General features: G+C 38.0%; 2 protein-coding genes and 2 long non-coding RNA genes across 11 annotated transcripts in view; 2 read left to right on the top strand and 2 right to left on the bottom strand.

The window, feature by feature from the left end:
- Positions 1 to 7,229, bottom strand: part of LOC136424739 (pumilio homolog 2-like) — a 30,862-nt gene extending 23,633 nt beyond the window's left edge. For 7 of the 8 annotated variants that reach the window (XM_066413367.1, XM_066413374.1, XM_066413371.1 and 4 more), the window contains exons 1-3: positions 7,111 to 7,229; positions 6,574 to 6,880; positions 6,354 to 6,422 (exon numbers count right to left, since the gene is read on the bottom strand). In XM_066413367.1, the coding sequence (XP_066269464.1) occupies positions 6,354 to 6,422; positions 6,574 to 6,870 (366 nt within the window). In that variant the 5' untranslated portion in view covers positions 6,871 to 6,880; positions 7,111 to 7,229. The remainder of the gene's footprint in view (positions 1 to 6,353; positions 6,423 to 6,573; positions 6,881 to 7,110) is intronic. The other variant, XM_066413368.1, reaches the window with a different exon arrangement.
- Positions 1,012 to 2,828, bottom strand: LOC136424789 (uncharacterized). Its single transcript, XR_010753924.1, has 2 exons — positions 2,517 to 2,828; positions 1,012 to 2,040 (listed from the first exon to the last, which is right to left on the bottom strand). It is a non-coding gene; the product is annotated as an uncharacterized lncRNA (long non-coding RNA).
- Positions 7,230 to 9,063: 1,834 nt separating the features above from the next.
- LOC136424743 (EF-hand domain-containing protein 1-like) lies at positions 9,064 to 18,609 on the top strand. Its single transcript, XM_066413378.1, has 11 exons — positions 9,064 to 9,262; positions 10,105 to 10,329; positions 11,802 to 11,951; positions 12,538 to 12,831; positions 13,510 to 13,702; positions 14,055 to 14,272; positions 15,342 to 15,482; positions 16,155 to 16,381; positions 16,582 to 16,740; positions 17,316 to 17,508; positions 17,990 to 18,609. Exons 1-11 carry the CDS (start codon positions 9,215 to 9,217, stop codon positions 18,065 to 18,067), a joined length of 1,926 nt encoding a protein of 641 aa, XP_066269475.1. The 5' UTR covers positions 9,064 to 9,214; the 3' UTR covers positions 18,068 to 18,609.
- Positions 18,610 to 19,573: 964 nt separating this feature from the next.
- LOC136424790 (uncharacterized) lies at positions 19,574 to 21,573 on the top strand. The gene is made up of 2 exons (XR_010753925.1): positions 19,574 to 20,519; positions 21,214 to 21,573. It is a non-coding gene; the product is annotated as an uncharacterized lncRNA (long non-coding RNA).
- The last annotated feature ends 1,950 nt before the right edge of the window (positions 21,574 to 23,523 follow it).

The following is a 23,523-nucleotide window of genomic DNA, read 5'->3' as shown; positions in this document are numbered from 1 at the left end:
ACGGCCACAACAACATGTCGTGAGCAGACAGTTACAACATGAAGCCAATGTTTGTGCAGAGAGATTAAAATCAAGGTGATTACCGTAAATTTTTCTACGTTTGCCAGGAGTCCACCCCAGGACTTAATTTTGCTTGAGGCATTTGTGTTTAAAACAACTCAGTAGTAAGGCACTGGTAGAACACGTTTTAAGGTGTGGTGAGTTAAAAGTGGGCTCAGGCAGGAAAAACTACAAACACAAAATTACCATAAAAATTTCACAACTTACAGTATCAGTGTGAATATTTCACAATTTACAGCTCAACTGTCCATCAAACATGAGTCATAATTAGATTATTTTTATGTCATCCCAATTGGCCAAATATGGATAAAACTGGGATTTTGATAAAATTCAGTCACCGAACGAGGAACTAACTTTCTCCAGCCCTTAGGTTCAAGCCTACAGCTACAAAATTACCTAAAAAAATGTTCAAACCTGGTTGAGTGACATTTTGGCTAAGATCCAGGGATCATCATAAAAATTATCCCATGTGTGAAACATATTCAATAGTTTCTTTCTCTGAATACAGATTTTGTTTAAACATCTTTTTTAAATTCACGACAACATAGACGTACATGAACTAGATCCAATTTTCAAGTTTAGGACTGGGTCATTTGCTTACTGTACATCTTGACATGTTAGCAGGGTTTTTATTTAATGACACTGCGCATTCGCTTTTCCAACCTATTACTACTGTACTTACTACAAAATCATTTCAACTGAAAATCTAGATCTAGGCATGTCACACCATTTTTTTTGGTAAGATATAACTTGCTAAAATTGTTGCCAAAATACAGATCATATTCTTCCGCTTAATATGCTTTTTATCCTGTCAAAATCGGACAAAGTTGAAATTTTTCAGAATTTTTCAAAGTTGAAAAGTTGGACGTTTTCATTAGAAGACGCTTATCTACTGGCCCTATGGGAATGATTGACCTCAACATGGCACCAGAAATGACCACAAGTCCACAGTTATTTACATACGTTTTAATGTAACTGTGAAACACTTTGACCAATATTGTTCAAATTTTCAGCATTTAAAGATAATGTAACTGGACAGACTGTCATGTTTTATTTTTGACCTATATTCAGTATCTTATCTTAATTAGCCCTAATTAACCCTAACTAATTTATTCATCCACAATAGTGCCAATCAATTAACATACATTTCTAAACATGCTGAAAACTGAAGAAGGAACTACATGTTCCGACTATCCTGTTGTTGAACAGATCATTATGAGAATAATGTATTTTTGCAGTCTTCGCTAATTGCAAGATATGCAAATGAGGGTAATTATCCTCAACAGAGGATGAACTAAACTGATCCTCAAATACACATGTACAAAAAGTTGCTTTACTTATCCCTATTTGTACTACCTATTCCTTAAAACAACTTTCAACTGTTAACCTACATTACATGTTGACTAAAGTACAGGGATTTTTACAACAGGAGCATTAATAGATCTATATGAAGATGTGTTAATTGGCAATAAACTAATGAGGCATATATAGTAAAAGGCATACATTGTTATTGATACTGATATTGGCTGCTACATGAACTCACTGATGTTGTGAGCTTGCTGAAACAAGTTCCTAACAATGTCTATACTTTAAAAAATTTAATATTCCAATGCTTAATTAGTTAAATATCCTAATTAACATCATGATCAATCAGAATGATAATAGTATTGTGCTGATTATAAGTATCAATACCTATGTTACCCATTCTAATAAGATCTCTGATTGGTACAGATAATAAGTTACCTACAGTACAACAGACTTACAACTTACTTTCTGACTAGTACAGTATCAGTAATTGATTTAGTGTTCAAGTTATTCTCCTGAAGTAGCTTCTCCCTTTGAAAATTTGAAGAAGGAAATTGAATTCTCGTCACCAAACACTTGATCTGATGTTTGTGTAATCTTCAACTTGTTCAAGTTTGCTTGAAGGCAGCCCAAGTTCTCTGCATAGCTGTACCAGATATGCCACCTTTGTATCCACTGGAAAATCAAGAAAGGACATCTGAATGAAGATCATACAACTGTGTGACAAATTCGGACTGTATGATCGTAACGCTTAGTGTAATTATACACAACATAATTACGACAGTGGAAAATTGTTTGTTGCGTCCAAAGTATGCTATTTCATCGGATATGAAAGGTATATTACATTCAGCATAAAATATATGACCATTCTACGGTTAAATAGCGCAGGATTTATGACAATAAGTTCAATTTCGAGCACATACAAAGTGCGCGATCTCACGCCCCCCTCCCCCGTCACGTATGCGCACACAGCGCACGCCATTTTTCGGGCTGTCGAAAAAAACTCTCAAAATGTATCGCTAAACCCACAAGCCAAACTCGCCTGAATAGAAACAAAAACTACACCATGATGACCACAATATATCTATATTTGCGACAGTATAGGGACAAAGTTGCTAAGTTCAAGAAAAATAGCAAAAATGTCCACTTACTTCTGGAGGTTTCTCCCGTTTCTTCCATATCTCCCGCCTAGAATGACGTAGAAGTTTTGTCCCACCACTGGCGTGAACCTTGATCTCTGCCCTTTCACCTGAAACCATTCCTAGAGTTCTCCGTGCTACACCGGCTTGTGGCTTTTGAGTTGAAAATGGGACTCCGCCGGGCGGGCCTCAAAATCGCGTGCCGCGTTCGCGGCGTCAGAACGGGGCGGTTTTTCGGCTGCATCGCCAACTTAGATGATTTTTAGCTCCTTGTTCGATGGATATTTTCATCTAAAAAGATCATAGTGTGATAGCAAACCTTCGATAGATTATTGACAACGATTTTCATTGGCAAAATACTAACGGTTGATTTTTACGATTTTTTAAAAGACATTTACTGCCTCGCGCGCTGCCGCGTTCTAATGGAGAAACGCGGAGGTTCGACATGCCTACTAGATCACTACTACAAAAAACTCCTTTTCGGTTCTACTACGAAATTAAGTGCTTACAAAAATAAGTGAATTAACAGTATTTCTATAGAACAAAATGTACATATTCAACAAGATAATATAATCCAATACTATAGTATTACATTTTGCCATATCAATTCAGTAATAACTACAAATCTTACCTTAGAACTTAGGTCCTCCTATGCCTATAGGCACACTGGGCAGCAAGTTTTCATAACTACAAATATTCTTATTTCTTTTGACGTTATAATCAAAATTCAAATCTCTAACCTACACAACTAGACAACCCTAACCTTGCTTTGAAGGTCTATTTCCGATTATTTCATTTGAAGTTATATAAAGAAGTGTTAAACATGGCAGTTCACATCTGGTTCGTCTGTTGACAGTGGGATAAATCTAATTTGTTTCACAGATATAGGACCTGGGAATTAGATAATCCTGACAATAGTGTGGGGGTTATGGCTTAGGGTTGTCACTACGCCAAGTTAAACACTGTTTTGTGTTTGTCAAATGATCTTCCTCAAAATAATCCACCATTTGTAAGTTAAACATTTACGTACAACGATACTGAGGAACTATGAATGTAAAAGCTATCATAATCGAACCTTCATGTGTAATCTATTTCCATTAACACAAACTGTTGGAAGCAAGCTTTAATATAATCCTTAATAAAGGAATAAAAAAATGCTTGAAATCTTGATACAGAAAAATCAAAGACACCTGCACTGTAGCCACTCTATGTGCCTCTACCCACACAAAAATTATTTTCATCTTTTTACTATTTAAATTCAGTTCTTGAAATCTTTTTGCTATTCAATAACCAGTACTAGAATCTAATGTTGTTTATGGCTATTACTATTCGGAAGTGAAAAAAAAGCAATTTGAAATCTAAGACAGATTTTCTCAATCAAATATTTAACAAAACAAAACAATCATCCAAATACAAAAATTCACAATATTGAGGGAGCATGTTGTTTCAAACAGTGCGAGCGAAACACTATGTTACATCCAGTTTAAATGTAGCGCTTTATGTATGTGCTTGATATTCGAAAAATTAAATTTTCAACTTCACAGCTCTGCAATTTTCTAGAGGCAGAAAGTATTCTGACATTAACTAGAAAGCGCAGATGCTGAAATATAAAGTACTAGTGATAGACCATTCAGATCGCTATCTACACTTTTATAGACTGGAGAATTATCCCACAAAAGACTATTGACAAACTCGAGTACAGAAAAGAATTGGGTAATACTGTCAAGATTTACAACTTGTAATGCCATAGGGAATGTCAAAGAATTTGCGTATCAAAACCTTGAATGCTTTGCTTTAGGAATATGCTACGGTACATTGATGTAAGGCCTTGGTAGGATGTGCTTTTGCCGTTTATTGTTAGCGGTTGCAACAAGGTAAGTAACGCAACTGAATTTGTGATGAGTTCGTGGTTAGACCTCACTGCGAAAACCATGAACATAAAACCACTGAGAAATTTTCAACATTCACACTACTGTAAAATATGAATACCTTTTTTTTTCAAAATCTGTGCAAATTTTGACGATATGCACTTCATTTCTTTGAGGTACATTCATGATTTTGGTAGGAGAGCCTGAGGAAAAGCTACATGTTTTCTGGTCAAAATGATTGCTAAAATCCCTAAGGGGGGTATCAAACATGAAACTGTACCTACAAATGGTGTTCTAAATGTCAAACCATTGACAGAAGTGGTCAGGATATAGGGTAAGTATAAAGGGACTTTTGTTACACCCTGATACCACCGTCATTGACATGTAAGCTGTGTGAGTCTGTACAGTATTACCAGAACAAAAATTTGGCTTTAAATTGTAAGACATACTCAAACATTACACTAAAAAAATGGACACAGCCAACAAAAAGGTTCGCCGATTTTTTGGTGAAATTGTGAGTAACCAGCAAATTTTGAACATATTGTAAATCTTAAAATATTTGCTGTGGTTTTGTGTTTGCATTTTTCATGTCGCGAACATATGCTTTATCTTGCATTGTGTGTTGCCATGGATATTATCACTTTGCGTGCTAAGACGCATCGAAATCTAGATTTTCACTCTGCTGTGAAATACAAGAGTTGCACACTGAAACAAATTTACAACTTTGCTATTGCAAACCTTCTTGAAAACATTAACTTCTTGGCGAAGGTAAAAACTCAATTTCTACTAAAGGGAGTATTGCAATCTGTCCAAAGAAAACATCCTTCTTTTCCCATGTAAAATCACTGACATGAAAAACTGATGTACACGGTGCAGAAAAGCTTTGAAATACCGTATTCAAATCAAAAACACTTTTATCAATATCGCATCATCACAGACGGATAAACACGATTGTTATGACATTATGCCGACTGTATGCAAATCCGCATAAGATCTTTGGTACAAAAAGGACATATGAAACATGCTAAGCTTCAAAATCCTCGTACAAGCACAGGTTGATAAATCTGACTCCGAACACGTGTGACAATAGTTACAACGTGCAACAAGTCACAATTCAACTGACCTTTTGATACTAGGATTACAACATGTACTATAACATAGCCTTTTCCGGCTGGTTTAGGGTTTATAATGTTTTATAAAATTGTTTGACGGAACTTAAAACTATACCATGAAACTGAAAGCTGTGATTTCAGTTTCACAAACCTTGGTTTAAAAATGTAATGAAAATGCTTTAACTCTAAGTTATGAAAAATGATAAATTTTGGGGGTTTGCATTTATCCTTTTTGAAATAAAACACTAGAAGGAAAAGTGTACCAAATACTCCTAAAATAATTAGGAATATTCTCAAAATAATCAAAAGTACCAGTTTAAAAAAACATAATCTCAAACCAGACCATATAACAATGCTCATAAGTATGTTATCACTTATATCCCACCATAACATGTGGTATAACACTAGTGATATCATAACAATCTGCATATTTATACAGATTTGATAACTAATATTCTGTCATCACAGCGCACTTTAAACTACTTCTTATGTAATATTCCATTTCAAATATCTGCAATACATTTTTTCGATAGTTTTTCTTACATATTTTACCTTTAAAAAGTATTTTCTAACCCCAATGTTTTCTATGCTAATTAAACTACAATAACAAAGCTGAACACTTGTAATTATGCATGAGGCATTCAACAACAGAAAAAGAATCACGTCACTTCATACAAACAAAAGCGTCTGGCCAAAACAATGGCTAACATTTCAAAAACAATGTCAAAATTTGCATAAAAGAAATATAAGAAAAGAAAAATCCCTTACGGCGCAGCGACATTTGAAACAGTGTAGCGGCTTGTTGTGTAGTACAAAAATGTAACAAAGAAAAATTGTGACAAAGAAAATAGAATAATTTCCTTTCTTACCTCACTCATGTCTCTTGCTCCTTCTAAACTTAGCGCCTCAAACTCGCTGTTCATGTGTGTCATTCTCATCTAAAAGGAAAAAAAAGAGTTTGTTTTAGTGTTTTATTTGTAAGGAAGGGCGTTTGTAATATTTTAGGGTGGGGTGGGCGCGCGAGTATGTACCAAACAAAAACGGCCATTTTTTTTATTTTTTTGGTTGGAAAAACAGGTTTAGACGTACCTGGTCTCCGATACCATCGTCTCCGATAGCCCAGCGGGGCTTTCTGTAGCCTCCGCCGGCGCCGTCTAGCTCTCCCGGCTGCCTCTGGAAGAAGTAGCCCACCATAGCGTCGTCCTGGGACCGACTGGGGAGGTTGGTCGGCCCGCCGCCGCCAGGCCCTCCCGCACCGCCGCCCTGAGCTGACCCCGTCCCGTGCCCTCCTGGATTCATGGCGCTCACACTTCCCTGTTGGCCCTTCGACGCGTGTATGCTTTCCCAAGCGCCTTCATGCATGCCGAGGACACATGGAATACTCATTCCACGCTATCTACGGACAAAAAAGAAGACAACTTTCAGCTCCATGAACAGAAAAGGAGGCCATTCTTTGAAAAAAATAAATATGCATTACTCGACAACAACTACAACCTTCCCTCTAAACAAGCGCGTGTTACGCGATGTACGCACGGCGTTACGACACAATATATACATCAGACTGTAGCTTAGATATTCATATTTCATAATATCGAGATGATTATTGTTATTGTTTTGTTTACGTACCGTGATGGCACAGGATGGCAGCCTCTCTTCGTTCCTTCTTTAGTTCATCGCGTCGGACATCTTGCTAGCGCAGGGCATTGTGGGTGCCATGTGCCGAGCGCCTGTGGGTATGACGTCATCCCCTGGGATTTGCGAGGCGAAGTCAAATTTTAGTTTTGTAGCTTGAAAAAATAATTATTATTACAAATCATTAATTTTACTGCGAAAAAAGATAAATCAAGATTAAATCAACATTATCTATGATTAGAAAGTAATTTAGCATGGATTTTACACGTTTGTATTTCAACGGAAAAGGGTATGTCAACAATGAAAGGCCGAATGGCCTATATAATCTTAGTATAATATTCACCCATTTTACGGTTTACAATTTAAAACTGAATCATTTTTGAGAATATCTGTTTTTTAGTCCAGTTAATGCCGAAGCCAACGTTTTTTCTATGAAGTAGTTTTAATGGCTATATAAGAATGTTTCTAGCTGCACGTAAGCCGTTATAACTTATATGACGATGTTTGTTTGATATGATTGATAACCAGTTTAAACTGGTTTATGTCTACGTCTGAATTGGTCGGGGGGAGTTTAAATCATTACAGCCTTTTTTGCTCTAAACTTTACCATTGCTTTGAAGTTTCGCGTCATTAAATTTACCAAGAATAATTACTTGAAAGGGCTCACTTAAATCAGGGAGGTTAACGAGAGATACTGTAATAAACAAACACAGTAAATGCAGAAATGTTCGCAGTGGTTTTATGTTCGCGGTTTTCGCGGTGAACGCTTTACCGCGAAGTTAAACTGACCACCGCGAAAAGCCCTTCTATTGTGTGACTTTAGCGTTAATATTCAAAACCACCGCGAACATTCCATTTTCTCCCTACTGCGAAATCAAATCCCCGCGAACATTTTTGCATGTATCTCTTTAACCAATAGCGTTAATCAAAAGATTTAAAAAACATAACCTGATGTCACCGATTCACATGTTTTATAACTTGTTGGGCGAAATGCCATGAAAGTAGAAAAATCAATCAGTTTAGAACAACTCTAACTATTCTTCGTAAGTGCACATCGGTAGGTTGTTTACTAAGGTAAGATCTCACATTTTTTTAATCTCTCGAAGTCAGTCTTTAGGAGGCAAAAAAACAGTCAGCCAGATTCATTGATCAGCTAGATCAAAGCGGAAATTTCATAGTTCCGTTGCTTGCAACGTTTGTAATATGTGCAAAAAAACCATTTCAATGTTTAGTTAGTGGTTAACATAAGTAGCAACAATAAACTCTCTCCGATCCCGTGTAAAATGCTTAACTCACAGGCCCTGCGCCCTTTAGTCTCTGCCTGGCAGGAACGCAAACCGAGGAGGTTATACTCAAAAGTTTGTGCAATTTGTGAATTTCCGAGTTTTACTCCCCCAAGTTCGAAGTAACGTGAGGAGGAGAAAACTATAAATAAAGGATTTTTTTTTCTCGCAGATAGGCTTGCAGTGATTCAATTGGGCATGCCGGTAAAAGTGGTTCCTAGCGTCAAAAGAAGTACTGCAGTTAAAAAGTTCAATACTCAATCATTTTTTGACAGTTTCGTTTTGCGTCGACCTTTGCTGTGCAAATACAATGCTGCGTTACTAATTGATTAGCTAGATTGATACATGGTTTTCTGGTTTTCCCAATGAAAAATGGAGGAAAAAAATTCAACTTCCGGCAAATTGACAAGCAATATCATTTGAACTTTCAACCAATTGTTCGAAGATTGCAGAACGCGTTTTCTTAAACGAAAATGTAGCCCGCATCTTTCCACCATTTCCATCCACAAAATGTTGACATACATTCAGATACAGTACAGGTATGACCTCTAGTGACTGTTGTTATCATTGCAAGCCATCACAGAAATCATCTGCAATAATGATCACATCCGTTACGCGTCGCTTCTTAACCTCTCGCTTACTCCCGCGAGAGCTGGATATGCAAATGAGTTGTTTGGGCGTATCGCCATGACAGCAGCCGACGCCAAGCACAAATAAAACATACACGTTTACTTGTGTTTCCATTCATTTCCAAGGATCTCTTTCGTCGAGACCTCCCGTTTTCATAGCTAAAGAACCCAGAAATACATTTTAGAATGGCTTCGCTGCCTTTTCTGCCAGGAAATAGCTTCACTGACCCTACGGTAAGTGTTTTGTGTGTTTTTTAAACCGCTAAACGATTCGAACCACATAATTTTTTCATCGGTTCCAAAGGTTTCTGGCTAAGGACCTTTAAGAGATTTTCGAGAACATTTAAGCAGTTTGCAGCTGGCTTCTTGGGGCAACTTGATATGGTGTTGCCAGGGATATATTTGTGCCTTTGAATAGACAGATTATTTTTTCCTTTTTGATGGTTTTATGGCCAATTTTCGACAATATTTTCAACCAAGTTTTGTGCAACTAAAAATTGAGGATGGGGGGGGTGTATCCCAGTGCTACAAACAGTAACCATAACAAGTTAAAAACTTTATAAAAATCTTACAGTCAGGCGTTGCAACTAATCACACACAACAACTGTTTTCTTTATTAAATTCTAATACAGTAGTACTACTAACCATTTCAAAGATTAGGTCAAAAGAAAAATCATTTTTCAATTTCTACTGAAAATGGCATTTTTCACGAACCCCAATGTTTAGTTGTGATTTTCAGTTATGCATGTCTCTACAAAATTCAGAGCAAAAAGAAAGAAGTTGAAATTCTATTTCTATCCAAAACATTTTCTGTAGAGGGTAAAATGACTATTCTACAATGTACATTTATATGTTAACTCCTAACCAGACAGAAAATTAAAAATGTCAGAAATATGTCCATAACATATTTTTTGCATTTCTAGATTTGTACTTACTATTAATGATAATTCAATATATATGTTTAGCTTCTTTACTAGACATAAGCATAATAGATTAGAAATATGTCTACAACATATTTCATGCATTTTAAGATTTATACTTACTATTAAATGATACACATTTTCCTGTATTTACAGAAAAACAAGTTCCACTTGTGCCACTCCCTGAACTACAAAAATGGCTACTCCGTCCCCGCCGCGTATCCGACCGTCGGGATCGGGGGAGAGCGCCTCAAGGTCAACCAGCTGTCCGAGGCCGAGCTGGACAAACTGGCCAATGAGAAGCCTACGCTGACATACGGACAAGCGAGGCCGCAACCACCAGAGGACTTCATTCCTGCGCACAAGGCCTTCGACAAAAAGGTGAAATTAACATTTCATTGTGTTAGTTAACTTAGTTTTTAAAGTATTTTCGATTAATCTTATTTGTTTGTTAACAACGACTCTCACAATTTCACCAAGAATCCTAAGACCTAAGACTTGTTAATTAGGAAAATTCGTTTGCAAACTGTTAGAATACATGGATCATTATTTAGTTTTTTTGTCTTTAGATCTTCTATATTATGTTTTTCCTTTGTATTCCTATTACTGTAATATTCTTTAAATGCAATAAAAAAGGATTCTAAGACTGCCATAGTGAGAAAAGAATTAATCTAAAGAAATCTACTAAAATGCAGTATCAGAAATCCTTAAAGGTACGCCCACTTCAGATATCCAGGTGTGCAAGACATTCTTAAGAAGACTAAAACATCTTAGGTTACCTGGTAGAATTTGGGAGTTGACTTTAGATACAGTTGGTCCTCTTAGGATGCTTTTCTGTCTATATCTAAGCATATGATAGTTGTCTGTTTCCAGTAGGGACTTCTTTCGGAAATGAAAAACGAAAACTTGTACCAACCTCAGTTAATATAGGATGTTTTGTACAGTGTATATAGGTTTACTGAACCAAAAAAATGTCTAGTGGTTGCCAATGCCACTTCAGGACTGCACAGTCATGAGTTCTAGTCCTTGCCAGGCCGTCGGAGCTTGCAACTCAATGATGTGTACCGTTGTTGGTAGAAGTAGGGACTGTTAAGTGTTGTGTTTGAGTTGAGACACAGGTCTAGGATTTAACCTTCTCCCTGCTGCCTAACTGACTACTACTTCTACTACTACTACTACTACTACTATTACTACTACAACCTGCTGCCTAACTCTATAACCAATAGGGAATTAGGTACCAAACAATTTGTAGTACCAACTCCAAATACAGAACTTTTGAGTACCCTTCTGAACTTTCAAACCATTTCCTAAGTGCCTAAAAACCAAGGTCTAAGCCCTAAGAAATACTGTGAATCACTTTAATATAGGGGCAGGAAAATATAGCGGTTTGGGAAAAAAATGAAGTAGGTCACGGCACTTAATTTTAACGGTGGGACAAAACTTACAGTCTCAAATATTAGTGATCAAATATTAGCGATGATAAAATTTTAGCTGTTGACTAGTGACCGTTAAATCAGCTCAAATTAAGTTACACTTAACAAATCAAGAATTACAGTAGCCATTCGCTAGTTGGGCAGCCATGGCCTTTCATGTACAACATTGAAACAAAGAGGCGAGTAGGACAGTCTTCTGGCTCCTGGGGATCAAACCCGGGCCTGCCAGCGCACAGTCCACGTACGCTAACCACTAGGCTAAAAGACCCGGACTAGTTAGACTGGTCATGCAGTAAGTGAAGCTTGAACACCACTGTTACAACATGAAAAATTGTAAATGTCGAACCAATCAATAAAAAAAGAGAAAAAAACTTGAGATTCAAAAATGATGACTCTAACCCGTGTCTGTCCCTGTCCCAGGTGCTGATGTTCAAGGCGTACTACAAGCAGACCGTTCATGAGTCGCCAAACGAGCACTACCGTATCCGGCCCGTCAACATCTACTACTACCTGGAGGACGACAGTATCTCCGTGGTCGAACCCGTGGTCGAGAACTCTGGCATGCCACAGGTAAGGGACTGTACATTAGGTGTCAGGGGGATGGGGGTATGCTGAGAAATCTAGATTGAAAGAAGATAATGATAGATACCCCTCAATACAGAGTGTTAGCCCCCAAAATGTGCTATCAGTTATTATTCACTAATTCAGGGTCTATTTTTTTACTTGTCTGAGAAAAGTTGGAGAAAAAATCTACAGGAATAAAACCAAAAGTTGTAAACTTTCTAGTAAAATCTACTGCATATATGAGCAACAAAATTTTGAGAACATTCAAAATTTTTGGTTCGTTCCCAGTGTGGAAAATATGAAACGTTTCTTAAATATACTACAGAAAATTTTTTCTGCAACACCTTACTGTGCACTAAGGTTTTCTGTATGTATGTTTGTATGTCCTCTGGTGTATATATTAGGCCTATATTCTTTTGTTTTATGGGTTTTTCCTACCTGAAATAAAGAATACTATTAGATGACTGATAATCCTATTCAAAACTTTTTAAAAAATGATAGTGGAAGTTAAAATGTCGCTTTAGAAAGTGTAGGGTACCAGAGTAATCTCTGTCCCAGAGCTCCTTGACACCCACACTCCTCTCCTTCCCAGGGTAAGCTGATCAAGCGCCAGCGTCTCCCGAAGGACGACCAGGGGAGCCACTGGCACTGGAAGGACCTGAACATGTCCATGAACGTCACGTTCTACGGGAAGGTCTTCCACATCGTGGACTGCGACCGCTTCACGCAGGACTACCTTGAGAGTGAGGGGATCGAGCTGAACGGCCCGTCCAGCATGCCCGCCGACCCGTACAACCACCATCGTGTGGAGTCGGCGCGCCTGCAGATGTTCAAGACGCCGTCGGACTTCGATAAACTAAAGCAGTTCCTCACCATGGACAGGAAGGTGTGTAGAAGCTTATGTTGAAGCTGTCAATCATTTAGAATGCTGACATGTGATTAGACAGCACTAATCATGATTGACATCTGCACCTGTAAACTTTTGTGTGTAGAACTGGAAGTTTATGTTTCAGCTATCAATCATGTAAAATGCTGCCATGAGATTGGACAGCTCTAATCATGATTGACATCTGTACATGGGAAACTTGACCAATCAAATATGGTAATACATATACCTTCCAGGAAGAAATTCAGAGCAACAGGTGTTTTAACTTCACCAAAACTTTTGTAACAAAATATTCACAGTATGTTTGATAAACAATTTCAATAACAATCTATTTTCCAGTGTCTTACTTTTTCCCTTTAAAGTTAAACAAGTTGAACAATCGTTAGAATGCATCTTTTTAAATTCAATAACAATCTATTTTCCAGTGTCTTACTTTTTCCCTTTAAAGTTAAACAAGTTGAACAATCGTTAGAAGGCATCTTTTTAAATTCTAGTCATTTTTCTTTTTGAGACAGAGCAGTCATTGTGTGAAAAATTGCAGAAAATAAAATAAAATATCTATTAAAAAAATGGTAATTTATTTTGAATTACTGATTGTGTATGCTTTAGAGTTTGATTCCATGTAAATAAAAGTCAAGACTTACATCATAATCAAATTATGATTCTGTCACTTTTCAGGTTTTGCGGTTCTACTGCGTTTGGGACGACCGTGACCAGATGTTCGGAGAGATGCGCCCGTTCGTCCTGCACTACTACCTCGTGGACGATACCGTGGAGGTCCGCGAGGTCCGCACACCCAACAGCGGGCGCGACCCCTTCCCTGTTCTGATTGGTCGCCACAAGCTGCCCAAGAACAGGGACAACGTTGAATGTAAGTTACTTCTCAATGTCATAGGGTCAAAGGTCAAGGTTACAACAAGCTGCAATGTCAGTTTATGTGGTTAATGCTTCTACTCTGCAGTTTTAATGAAGCTGCAAGGGGGCCAAAAATTTCATCAGCTTGTTTTCTTTTAGACAAATTTGCTCCCATTGAAAAAACCTATGAAGATTTCTCTGTAACATTCTGAACTTAATCTTGTTAATGATAAACCAGCAATCTTTTTCAAAATTGTAATTTATCTGGAAATGACAAGATTTTCAGTTATCGTGCTTTAGAAAATGGTAGATATGAAAATCACGCCATTGTCTGAAATTTAACTAAAAATCGTTTTCGCTGTTTTTAGCGTCCTTCCCCGCCGTTGTCATGGAGCTTTCGGAGCACGAGATCAAGGACTGGTTCAAGCCGGCAGACCTCGACATCGGGAAGACTGTGTACGTCTACGGCCGTCGCTTCCTCCTGTACGACTGCGATGACTTCACTCGTGCGTACTACGCACACCGTCTCGGCAGGGGCATGGGGTCCGTCGACGTCAACCAGCCTCACCCTGAACTGCCCAAAATGGTGGGTGGAACATTTTTATGTTACTAAAGTTTATATATTCTTACAACCTCCTTTAACCTTTAGCACTCTGAAGTAGCCGTTTGCATGGCACCCAATTCCCAATTGGTTACTGAGTTAGGCAGTAGGGAAAAGCTCAATGTCCAAAATGCATGCTGTATTACTGTATCTTACTGTACATTACTGTTAATTACATTACATTACTATAAGAACTGTTCATTGGTGTATACATCATGTATTACTTACTGTACTATACCTTACTGTACAGGCTGTTAATTACTGTACCTTACTGTTCATTACTGTAAATTACTGCAAAGATGCGATTCAAAACCCCCGAAAAGTTCCAAATTTCTAAATTGGTTGCATCAAACCTCCAAAAATAGAAGTTAATAATATCTACAACAAACAAACTTGTGGTGGTCCATTCTGTCCCCCTCTGAGCACTCGATCCATATTTTGACCGAAAGAAATCTTTGATATGAAATTTATTTCTGGCCATTGTCAAACTAAAGGTGAAATTCCTTTTCAAAATCACCGACCATTGTTATTAATAAGCGCCCACCCTCTTGAAATTGAGAAAGGGCGGTACAAAAAGTTACCTGTGGGGAAAAGATTTTGTAACTACTGTATGTCAAAAGCGGTGGAAGACGAAATACACTTTATCTCAAACGGCCTTCAATGATCAGGAAAGAAAAGATCTTTTTAAAGAAGCCACCAAAACTTACCACAATTTCCAAACATTTCATGAAAAGAAAACTAGAACCCTATTAACTTCTCAAAACCCACTCATTACAAAAAAAGTGGGTCACTTCGTCTTCCACTGCTTCAAAAAAAAGAAGTCAAACCCAAAAAAGGGTAGATGTATTCCGTAGTAGTCCTTTAAGAATAGCCATTTGTCAACATTGTTAACCCGCACTGTCTGTGTACAGTATACCCTTGCTATGTATTGTTTCATGTTGCAATTAGCCCTCGGGCAAGAACTCGCAAATAAAACATCTATATGATAGAGAACTTTTCTAAGAGACAAAGTCAAGATCCAAACCCTGACTGTGTAAACTGTGTTGGTTTACAGGAGATCCCTCCGTACAACGGTTTCGGTTCCATGGAGGACTCCGTGCAGAACTGCCTGTCGCTGATCCCACAGCCGCCCAAGAAGGACTACATCAAGATGATGGAGAACGACCACAAGATCCTCAGATTCGAGGCAACCATGGTGAGTTCACTCTAAGTTTAGGGTCTCATTCCTGTATTACTCCGAGTGGGTACCGTCAAACTGATGAAAGCTTGTTTGTAACTGAAGAAATTAGCAGGCAAAGTTTGACAGCCGTGCGCGAGGTCGGACGTGCACAGCCGAGCATTGTAGGTGATGTGGTCATGCGCTTACAGCTGGAAAGTGCCTTTTTGGGGGTGTAGCTAAGTGCAGTTTGTAATTGCTATAAAAAGAGATGTGTGTATAGTGAAAAGGTTGGCATTTTTTTTACATAATCTAGGGTAAATGTTCTCAACAAAGAATGCATAACATTGGCACATTTTCTATTATAGCTTCATTAAGAACGCGCCCATATAAAACATTTATTATAGCATAAAAGCCTACCGGTATTGGGCGAAAAAAATCATGAATGAGACCTTAACTACCAAACGCTTAAGTGTCTATAACTTATAATAAGTAGAGAAAACAGTATGTACCATTTTTGAAGTCTTAAATGGTATTACTCATCCAGGAATCAAACTCACTACCTAAACCGTATGCAAGGCGAACACTGTTGCAATTTTCAAATTGATAAAGTGATTGAAAAGGCAATCTACCACTTTCTAGAAACTTAAGGGCTACAACTTTATGGTGTCTATTGCACATAATTAAAAGATGTCCCTTGATTTGTCCCAGGACTCCGTCCATCCCGAGGACAACAACCGGCGCTTCATCATCTCGTACCGTCTGTCCGACGACCATGTCTCCATCTACGAGCCGCCCGTACGCAACTCTGGCATAATCGGAGGGAAGTTCCTCGAAGCCACGCGCATCACCAAGCCCGACTGCGACCCAGAAAACCCCGAGTTCTACTCACCAGCCGACTTCGCCATCGGAAATATCATCGTAGTCTTCAAGCACAGGTGAGGGATGGTCCAAAAAGTGCTTTCTGCTTTGTTTCCAAAGTTTATTTAGCCAATTTACTAACCAAAATCTATTTAGTAAGAACATTAAGCAAAATGTATATTGAGGTACAATTTTTGCTTCACTTGTTTGCTTTGCATACTTTTTGTTTGCATATTTCTCATTTGCATATTTCTCATTTGCATATTTGTGCTCCCAGGTTCCAGATCACGGATGCGGATGAGTATGTGCTGCGGTACATGGAGGCTCATGCCGACACGTTCCCGCCGCAGAGCCAGGCGCTCCAGTCCTTCCGCGCTCGCCACGGACGGGAGACAGAGGACGTCGTGAAGAACACTCCCGTCAAGGTCCAGAGAACGTAAGCGAATATTTCTTATCATTATCATATTATATAGATGATACACTATTTCACAATGATTAGGAATCCATTGGAATAATTTCTAAACTTAAGTCTGTGATGGTCACAGAATAAGTCAAAGTTACCAAAAACTAGGTGACTTCATGCGGCTTATGCTTTCACGTTGCTTACCAATGCTGGAAATATGAGAAAAAAACGAGGGAAATAATACAGTAACATACATTAAAAATGAGTTGCAAATGTCAATCTGAATGAAGATTTTTAAAATCAGAATATTTGCAGTCAGAATTCTACATTATGTCTAGCCTACTTTACAGACCTTCTAGGATTGCCTTCGTTTGACTGTGTTTTTTTTTGGGGGGGGGGGGGGCGTTGATTTGCAAACTTTTGGCCTAGTTTTCGAATGCCGGGGGGGATAGTTTCCCAACCGATCTCCACTGGCATTTATAAGAGATTACTTGGCCCTTGTTGAAAATCATGAATCTTTGCTCCCCAAATTAAACGCCAGCACTCCTAAAACTTAAAAAGCTTCGCAGAGAAGGTGACAATAACTAACCTTTGTTGTTGTTCCCCAGGGGTGGGGACCTGAGTGCTCTGGTCCAGGAGGTCCGTTTCCAGCTGCAGAAGGACAACTACATGAACCACAGCTCGCTGCGCGAAGCCTTCCTCTGGTACGACAAGGACCGCTCCGGGAAGATCGACAAGAGCGAGGTCCGCAACCTCTGCCGGCGCTGCAACCTTCCCGTGGACGACGATCTACTTGACGCGGTACGCCATGTTCTATTTCCGATGATCCTCTTATTTTTCTATTCATTTGCATGTATCTGATATAATAACAATCAACTGGCCCATTTTTTTACAGAGCATATTTATGTTTTCAGTTCTTGACATAATATTTAGTCTGTTCTACAGATCCCTGTATTTTCTTATTCATGGATTTTTATCTCTAATATTCATCATACTTTTCGTAGTGGTTTAGAAAATTGTAAATGCTTCTGGTTCGAATTTCCTTTTTTCTCAGACAGATTTTATTTGCATTATTTAGACTTATTTGTAGTTGGCAAATACACGGAGCTACTTCTGTTCTTTAAACTTATTCTTTCATCTAACCATTCATTTGTTTATTCATCTTACTTTAAAGTCAGACTGCATCTGAATTGGATTATGTTTCACCCATGTTTGTATATTTCTCTCAATGAATTAAAGTTTGATGAAAAAATTTAAACGTTCCTCTTTCTTTTTCCTCCAGTTGATTGCAGAGTGCGACCACAACAAAGACGGACAGATCGACTACTTCGAGTTTATCAAGTTCTTGAACTGGTCTTAAGAAATAAACTGACGTAGAAATAAGCTTTTAAGACAGAGTAAGGAAACCACTGTACAGTTCTTCCACTTGCACAACAATTTTGTCTGAAGAAAAAAAGCATGAATATTATGCAAATGTTGACATAACTACTGATAGAAAAGTTCGTGTTTTTAAGTGCCTTACGATACGCAGGTATCAAGTCGTATATTCAGTACTGTTCTGTCATGTATATTTTGTATAAATGGTTATATCGGTATATTTATACCTATACAAAAGCATAAGAGGTAGCCAAACATTAAGTGCCTTATTGTTATTCCTAATATGCCAAAATAACCATAGATGATGCACTGAATTCTACTATCTCACTGAGTTGACAAGAAATTGTATTTGTTAAAAGTTGCAGAACATGGTGTAAGTTTTTAATGTTCACCTTGGCATATCTTGTGCTTCTATGTTGAGTCCTCTTGTATATTTGAAAGGACGATTTTGTGTGTTTTATTTGTATGATGTCAGCAGTTTTCACATCTTACTTAAGCAAAAATAAAGTGTTTTCAAGTTACAAACGTTGTATTTTTCTTTCAAACCTGAATTAGATATTCCTACACACCCAATTTAATGTTCTGCTAATTTTCATTTATTATTCACTTCTTCAATCCGTTCCAACAATTTTATATTTATACTAGAAGAAGAAAATCTCAACTAAAGGTGTCTCAAAACACGAAACATCCAAACTGGAAGTTCCGCTGCAGTACCATCACGAGCAGCTAGGGCCAAAACAATTTTGAATCTTCAAGGCCTACGCCAATCCCAAATATCAAGACAATTCACCCAGGCATCGAGTTATCGTGTTTACAGACAGACAAACACATACACATAGACAACACACGCACACACACACACGAACATTTTACCTTCTTAGCGAAGGTGAAAATAAAACCTACTTGCAACGCCCCAAAAACAAAATTAAACCTACTAGCAACACCCCAAAAATGTCGAACAGCACGTTAATATCGTTAGTCTAAGGTATTTTGGAGAACTTTATTTCTAAGATAATATTTCACCCTGATTGCCACCATTTAACACCCGTGTACAACAACCACTCCGAAATTCAGACAATCACTTTAGAACAACCTTTGCGGGCGGGATTTGGAACATTTCCTGCTAAGATTAACTTCTTTGATGTTTGACTCGTGAATTCCTTGTATACAAGACTTGCATACTTTTCCCAAGTGCTTTCTGCCAGTCTGAGATTCCTCAGTTTAATGAAGCTGTAATAGTCTGGGAGGAAAGCTCTGTGCGCACGCCGTGTGCTAAACTACTCACCAAGCAGAGGAGGGGTTCCGGCTGGTTTTTGACGTGTTTTTAGGCGTTTTTGTCGGGCTTTCTACTTTGCCATTTTTTTTGGTCTCTATCATAGAGACAACAAAAAACTGACAAAGTAGAAAGCCCGACAAAAACGCCTAAAAACACGTCAAAAACCAGCCGGAACCCCTCCTCTGCTTGGTGAGTAGTGCCGAAATACCACACTACCAAAAATGCTATTTCTTATTTTTCTTGTTTTCTTGATTTTTCTTATTGAGAGAAAGATTTTCTTCCATAAAGAATTTCAAGAAAATCAAGAAACCTTACGCAAAACCTTTGAATGTTAAATCTTACATTAAGAGTTTTATTCTTGTTTTTCTTAGGTGAAGAGAGGATTTCTAGTATGATTTTTTATCAGCAAGAATATTCTAGAAATTCTAGTCAATCTTTCCTCCTTATTCTTCACACAATATTTGCTTCTTGTTTGGTCAAATGGAGTATTTTACAGAATCTACTCTTAAGATTTTTATTCTTGCCATACATGAATTTTTCTTTAGACTTTCATTTCACTAGGAAAACATTCTCGACATTTCTTGTTTTCTTAATTTAGGAAGTCTGAGAAATATGATTCTTGCAATTCTTAGTAATGTCTAAGAAGATGTAAGGATTTTCTTGACCAAATACAGTTATTTTCTTGACCAAATACAGTTAAGAAAAATGAGAAAATCAAGAAACTGTAAAAAAAGTAATTCCCAAGTGTTTTTCTGTTTGAATTCCTTTTCCACAAAGTTAAAGAAAGATGATTCCTGCTTTTCTGTGTTATCTAAAGATGGAAAGTAAAATGAAAGTTTGAATTTGCATGATTTCCTTTATTTTCTTAACATTGTAAAGTTCAAGAAGATAATTATTGTTTTTCTTGTAAGAAGAGAGTAAATTATGCTAATTTAATACTCCCATCATCCTTTGCTGTAAAGTTTGAATGTGGACTGTTGAGTTTGGGCTCCGGCTGCATTTGCCTGATGTGCGCTTTAGATCTTACATTAATAGGGAAAGATGTGGCTAGTTTCGTGAGGACACTTTTTGGTATCATGTGGGACTACACAACGTAGATGACTTGTTTTAAGTTCCAAAATGCTTCCTCAGGCCAACGCCATCAACAGATATGCTCCAGGTATGTTATAGCCTGCCTTACATGAAAATAACTTATTTCCCAAGTAGATACTCTTAGTTTTGTGTTTGTGGTTGCATGATACAGCCAACCAGTAATTGCAGAACATGTACGTTTAGTGCAGTTATACCTAAAAGGTATTAAAAAAGATCAAGTATATCATTTTCAAGCAAATGCACAAGCCCCCCCTCCCCCGTGCATGTATACGGGGGAGGGGGGCGATATAAGAAATGACAGTCACTATAGGTCTTTGTGTGTTTTTCTAGGCTTAGAAACCTTTGTTGTGTTTGTGGTTGCATGCCAACCAGTAATTGCAGAATATGTACGTTAAGTGCAGTAATACCTACAAGGTACTAAAAAGTATAAGTATAACATTTTCAAGCAAATGCACAGGCCCCCATCCCCATGCATGTATATGGGGGAGGGGGGCGATATAGGAAAGTGACAGTCACTCAGTCTTTGTGTATTTTTCTAGGCTTAGAAACCTTTGTTGTGTTTGTGGTTGCATGATACAGCCAACCAGTAATTGCAGAACATGTACGTCAAGTGCAGTAATACCTACAAGGTAGTTAAAAAGTATAAGTATAACATTTTCAAGCAAATGCACAAGCCCCCATCCCCATGCATGTATAAGGAGGAGGGGGGGCGATGTAGGAAAATGACAGTCATCGTCATCTGTTTTTGTGTGTTTTTCTAGACTTGGAAACCTGTTGGACCAAAGAAGATGCCCCCGTCTCAAGTTTGGAAAATCTTTCAACAATTACAAGTCATTGATTATAAGAAGGACAACTACAACACTGCAGAACTGACAGTTTTAGAAGGACAATTAGTTATTTGTATGAGCACAGAGAAAATGTGCTTTTATCACAGCATCAAATGTGAATCGAAACAATTGTATTGCAAACTCGTTAATCTTTGCAATCCTTGGTTAAGAATGGACTTTAGAAAGAAAAATCCAAAACTGTGTATTAAACAATTAGATCAGTAATAATAAATATGATTGGAACATGTTTACATTATATTATCATTGATTTATTAAATGGTATTCTTGATTCAAGACCCCCATCTTAGTTCAAGAAACTGTTTCTAGGTTTAAGGAATTTATACTTGAGGACAGAAAGGTATTCCTACAACAAGAACCTCACTCTTACTGCAAGAAACTCATTCTAGGTGTAAGAAATTCATTCTTGAGGACAGAAAGGTATTCCTATTACAAGAACCTCACTCTCAGTGGAAGAAACTCATTCTAGGTGTAAGAAATTCATTCTTGAGGTCAGAAAGGTATTCCTATTTCAAGAACCTCGCTCTCAGTGGAAGAAACTCATTCTAGATGTATGAAATTCATTCTTGAGGACCAAAAGGTATTCCTATTTCAAGAACCTCACTCTTAGTGCAAGAAACTCATTCTAGGTGTAAGAAATTCATTCTTGAGGTCAGAAAGGTATTCCTATTTCAAGAACCTCGCTCTCAGTGGAAGAAACTCATTCTAGATGTAAGAAATTCATTCTTGAGGACAGAAAGGTATTCCTATTTCAAGAACCTCAATCTTAGTGCAAGAAACTCATTCTAAGTGTAAGAAATTTATTCTTGAGGACAGAAGAAATAAGGAAATGTCAGTGAGGACGTAACAAATATAAACTTTTTCTTAGAATATTTTTCTCTGAATTTATATATATCTTAGATAAAAATTCTGTGCCATAGAAGAATCATAACAACAAGAAAATTTATTTCGAGGTTTCTAGTCGATATGTGTGAGAAAAAACAACTTGGTCAGAGAAAAATATTCTAAGAAAAAGTTTATATTTGTTACGTCCTCACTGACATTTCCTTATTCGTTCTTATTCTTGCACACAGAATAATTTTCTTTCTGGAAGATAATTTTTCTTCAACAAAGAAAAAACAAGAAAAAACAAGAATGTCTTTTTTTGTAGTGCAGGTGGGGTAAAGTACCTGATAAACGTTACCCTGCCGAAGCTACTCGTGATAGTGGTGATTAGATAAAATGTTACCTAGCGCAACCAGTACGGATCAGCATGATGAAATAAAAATGTAGATATGAGAAAGAGATGAAAATAAAAACGTTAAATGTTTGCATATTTAAAGCACTCCGCAGTGTATGTGGGTTCGTTTATGTGTGTGGGTTTGCAAGTGTTTGCGTGAGTGCGTGCGTACGTGCGTGTGTGTGTGTGTGTGTGTGTGCGCGCGTGTTCGTGTGTGTTCGTGTGTGAATGAGTGAGTGAATGAGAGTGAGTGAATGAGAGTGAGTGAGTGGGTGAGTGAGTGGATGGGTGGGTGGGTGAGTGAGTGAGTGATTACTAAGTGAGTGAGTGAGTTAGAGTAAGTGAGTGAGTGAGTGACTAAGTGAGTGAGTGTGAGTGAATGAGTGAGTGAGTGAGTGAGTGAGTGAGTGAGTGAGTGAGTGAGTGAGTGGGTGGGTGAGTGAGTGAGTGGGTGAGTGAGTGAATGGGTGAGTGAGTGAGTGAGTGAGTGAATGAATGGGTGAGTGAGTGAGTGAGTGAGTGAGTGAGCGAATGAATGTGTGTGTGGGTGAGTGAGTGAGTGAGTGAGTGAGTGAGTGAGCGAGTGAATGGGTGAGTGAGTGAATGAATGTGTGTGAGTGAGTGAGTGAGTGAGTGAGTGAGTGAGTGAGTGAGCGAGAGTGAGTGAGTGAGTGAGTGAGCGAGTGTGAGTGAGTGAGTGAGAGAGTGAGTGAGTGAGAATGAGTGAGTGAGTGAGAGTGAGTGACTGAGTGGGTGAGTGCGTGAATGAGTGAGTGAGTGAGTGAATGAATGATATTGTGAGTGAATGAGTGAGTGAGTGAGTGAGTGAGTGAGTGAGTGAGTGAGTGAGTGAGTGAGTGAGTGAGTGAGCATATACGTATGCGTGCATATCCGACTATATATAGTAGCAGAGCAACTCCCGACCACAGCCAAACCTGCTCACGACAGACTTCCAACCATGGTCTGGAGCATATTGGAGTGTTCGCAAGTTTATGCATGCATGATAG

Source organism: Branchiostoma lanceolatum, chromosome 18 (assembly GCF_035083965.1).
Source record: "Branchiostoma lanceolatum isolate klBraLanc5 chromosome 18, klBraLanc5.hap2, whole genome shotgun sequence".
Taxonomy (NCBI): Eukaryota; Metazoa; Chordata; class Leptocardii; order Amphioxiformes; family Branchiostomatidae; genus Branchiostoma; species Branchiostoma lanceolatum.
This window is presented reverse-complemented; position numbering and strand designations above follow the sequence as displayed.

Excerpts from the sequence above, each read along its gene's own strand:
- LOC136424743 (XM_066413378.1), top strand. The coding sequence starts at position 9,215 with ATGGCTTCGCTGCCTTTTCTGCCAGGAAATAGCTTCACTGACCCTACG. Across the intron at positions 11,952-12,537 it reads AGAACTCTGGCATGCCACAG|GGTAAGCTGATCAAGCGCCA; the intron begins GTAAGGGACTGT and ends TCTCCTTCCCAG. Across the intron at positions 12,832-13,509 it reads TCCTCACCATGGACAGGAAG|GTTTTGCGGTTCTACTGCGT; the intron begins GTGTGTAGAAGC and ends GTCACTTTTCAG.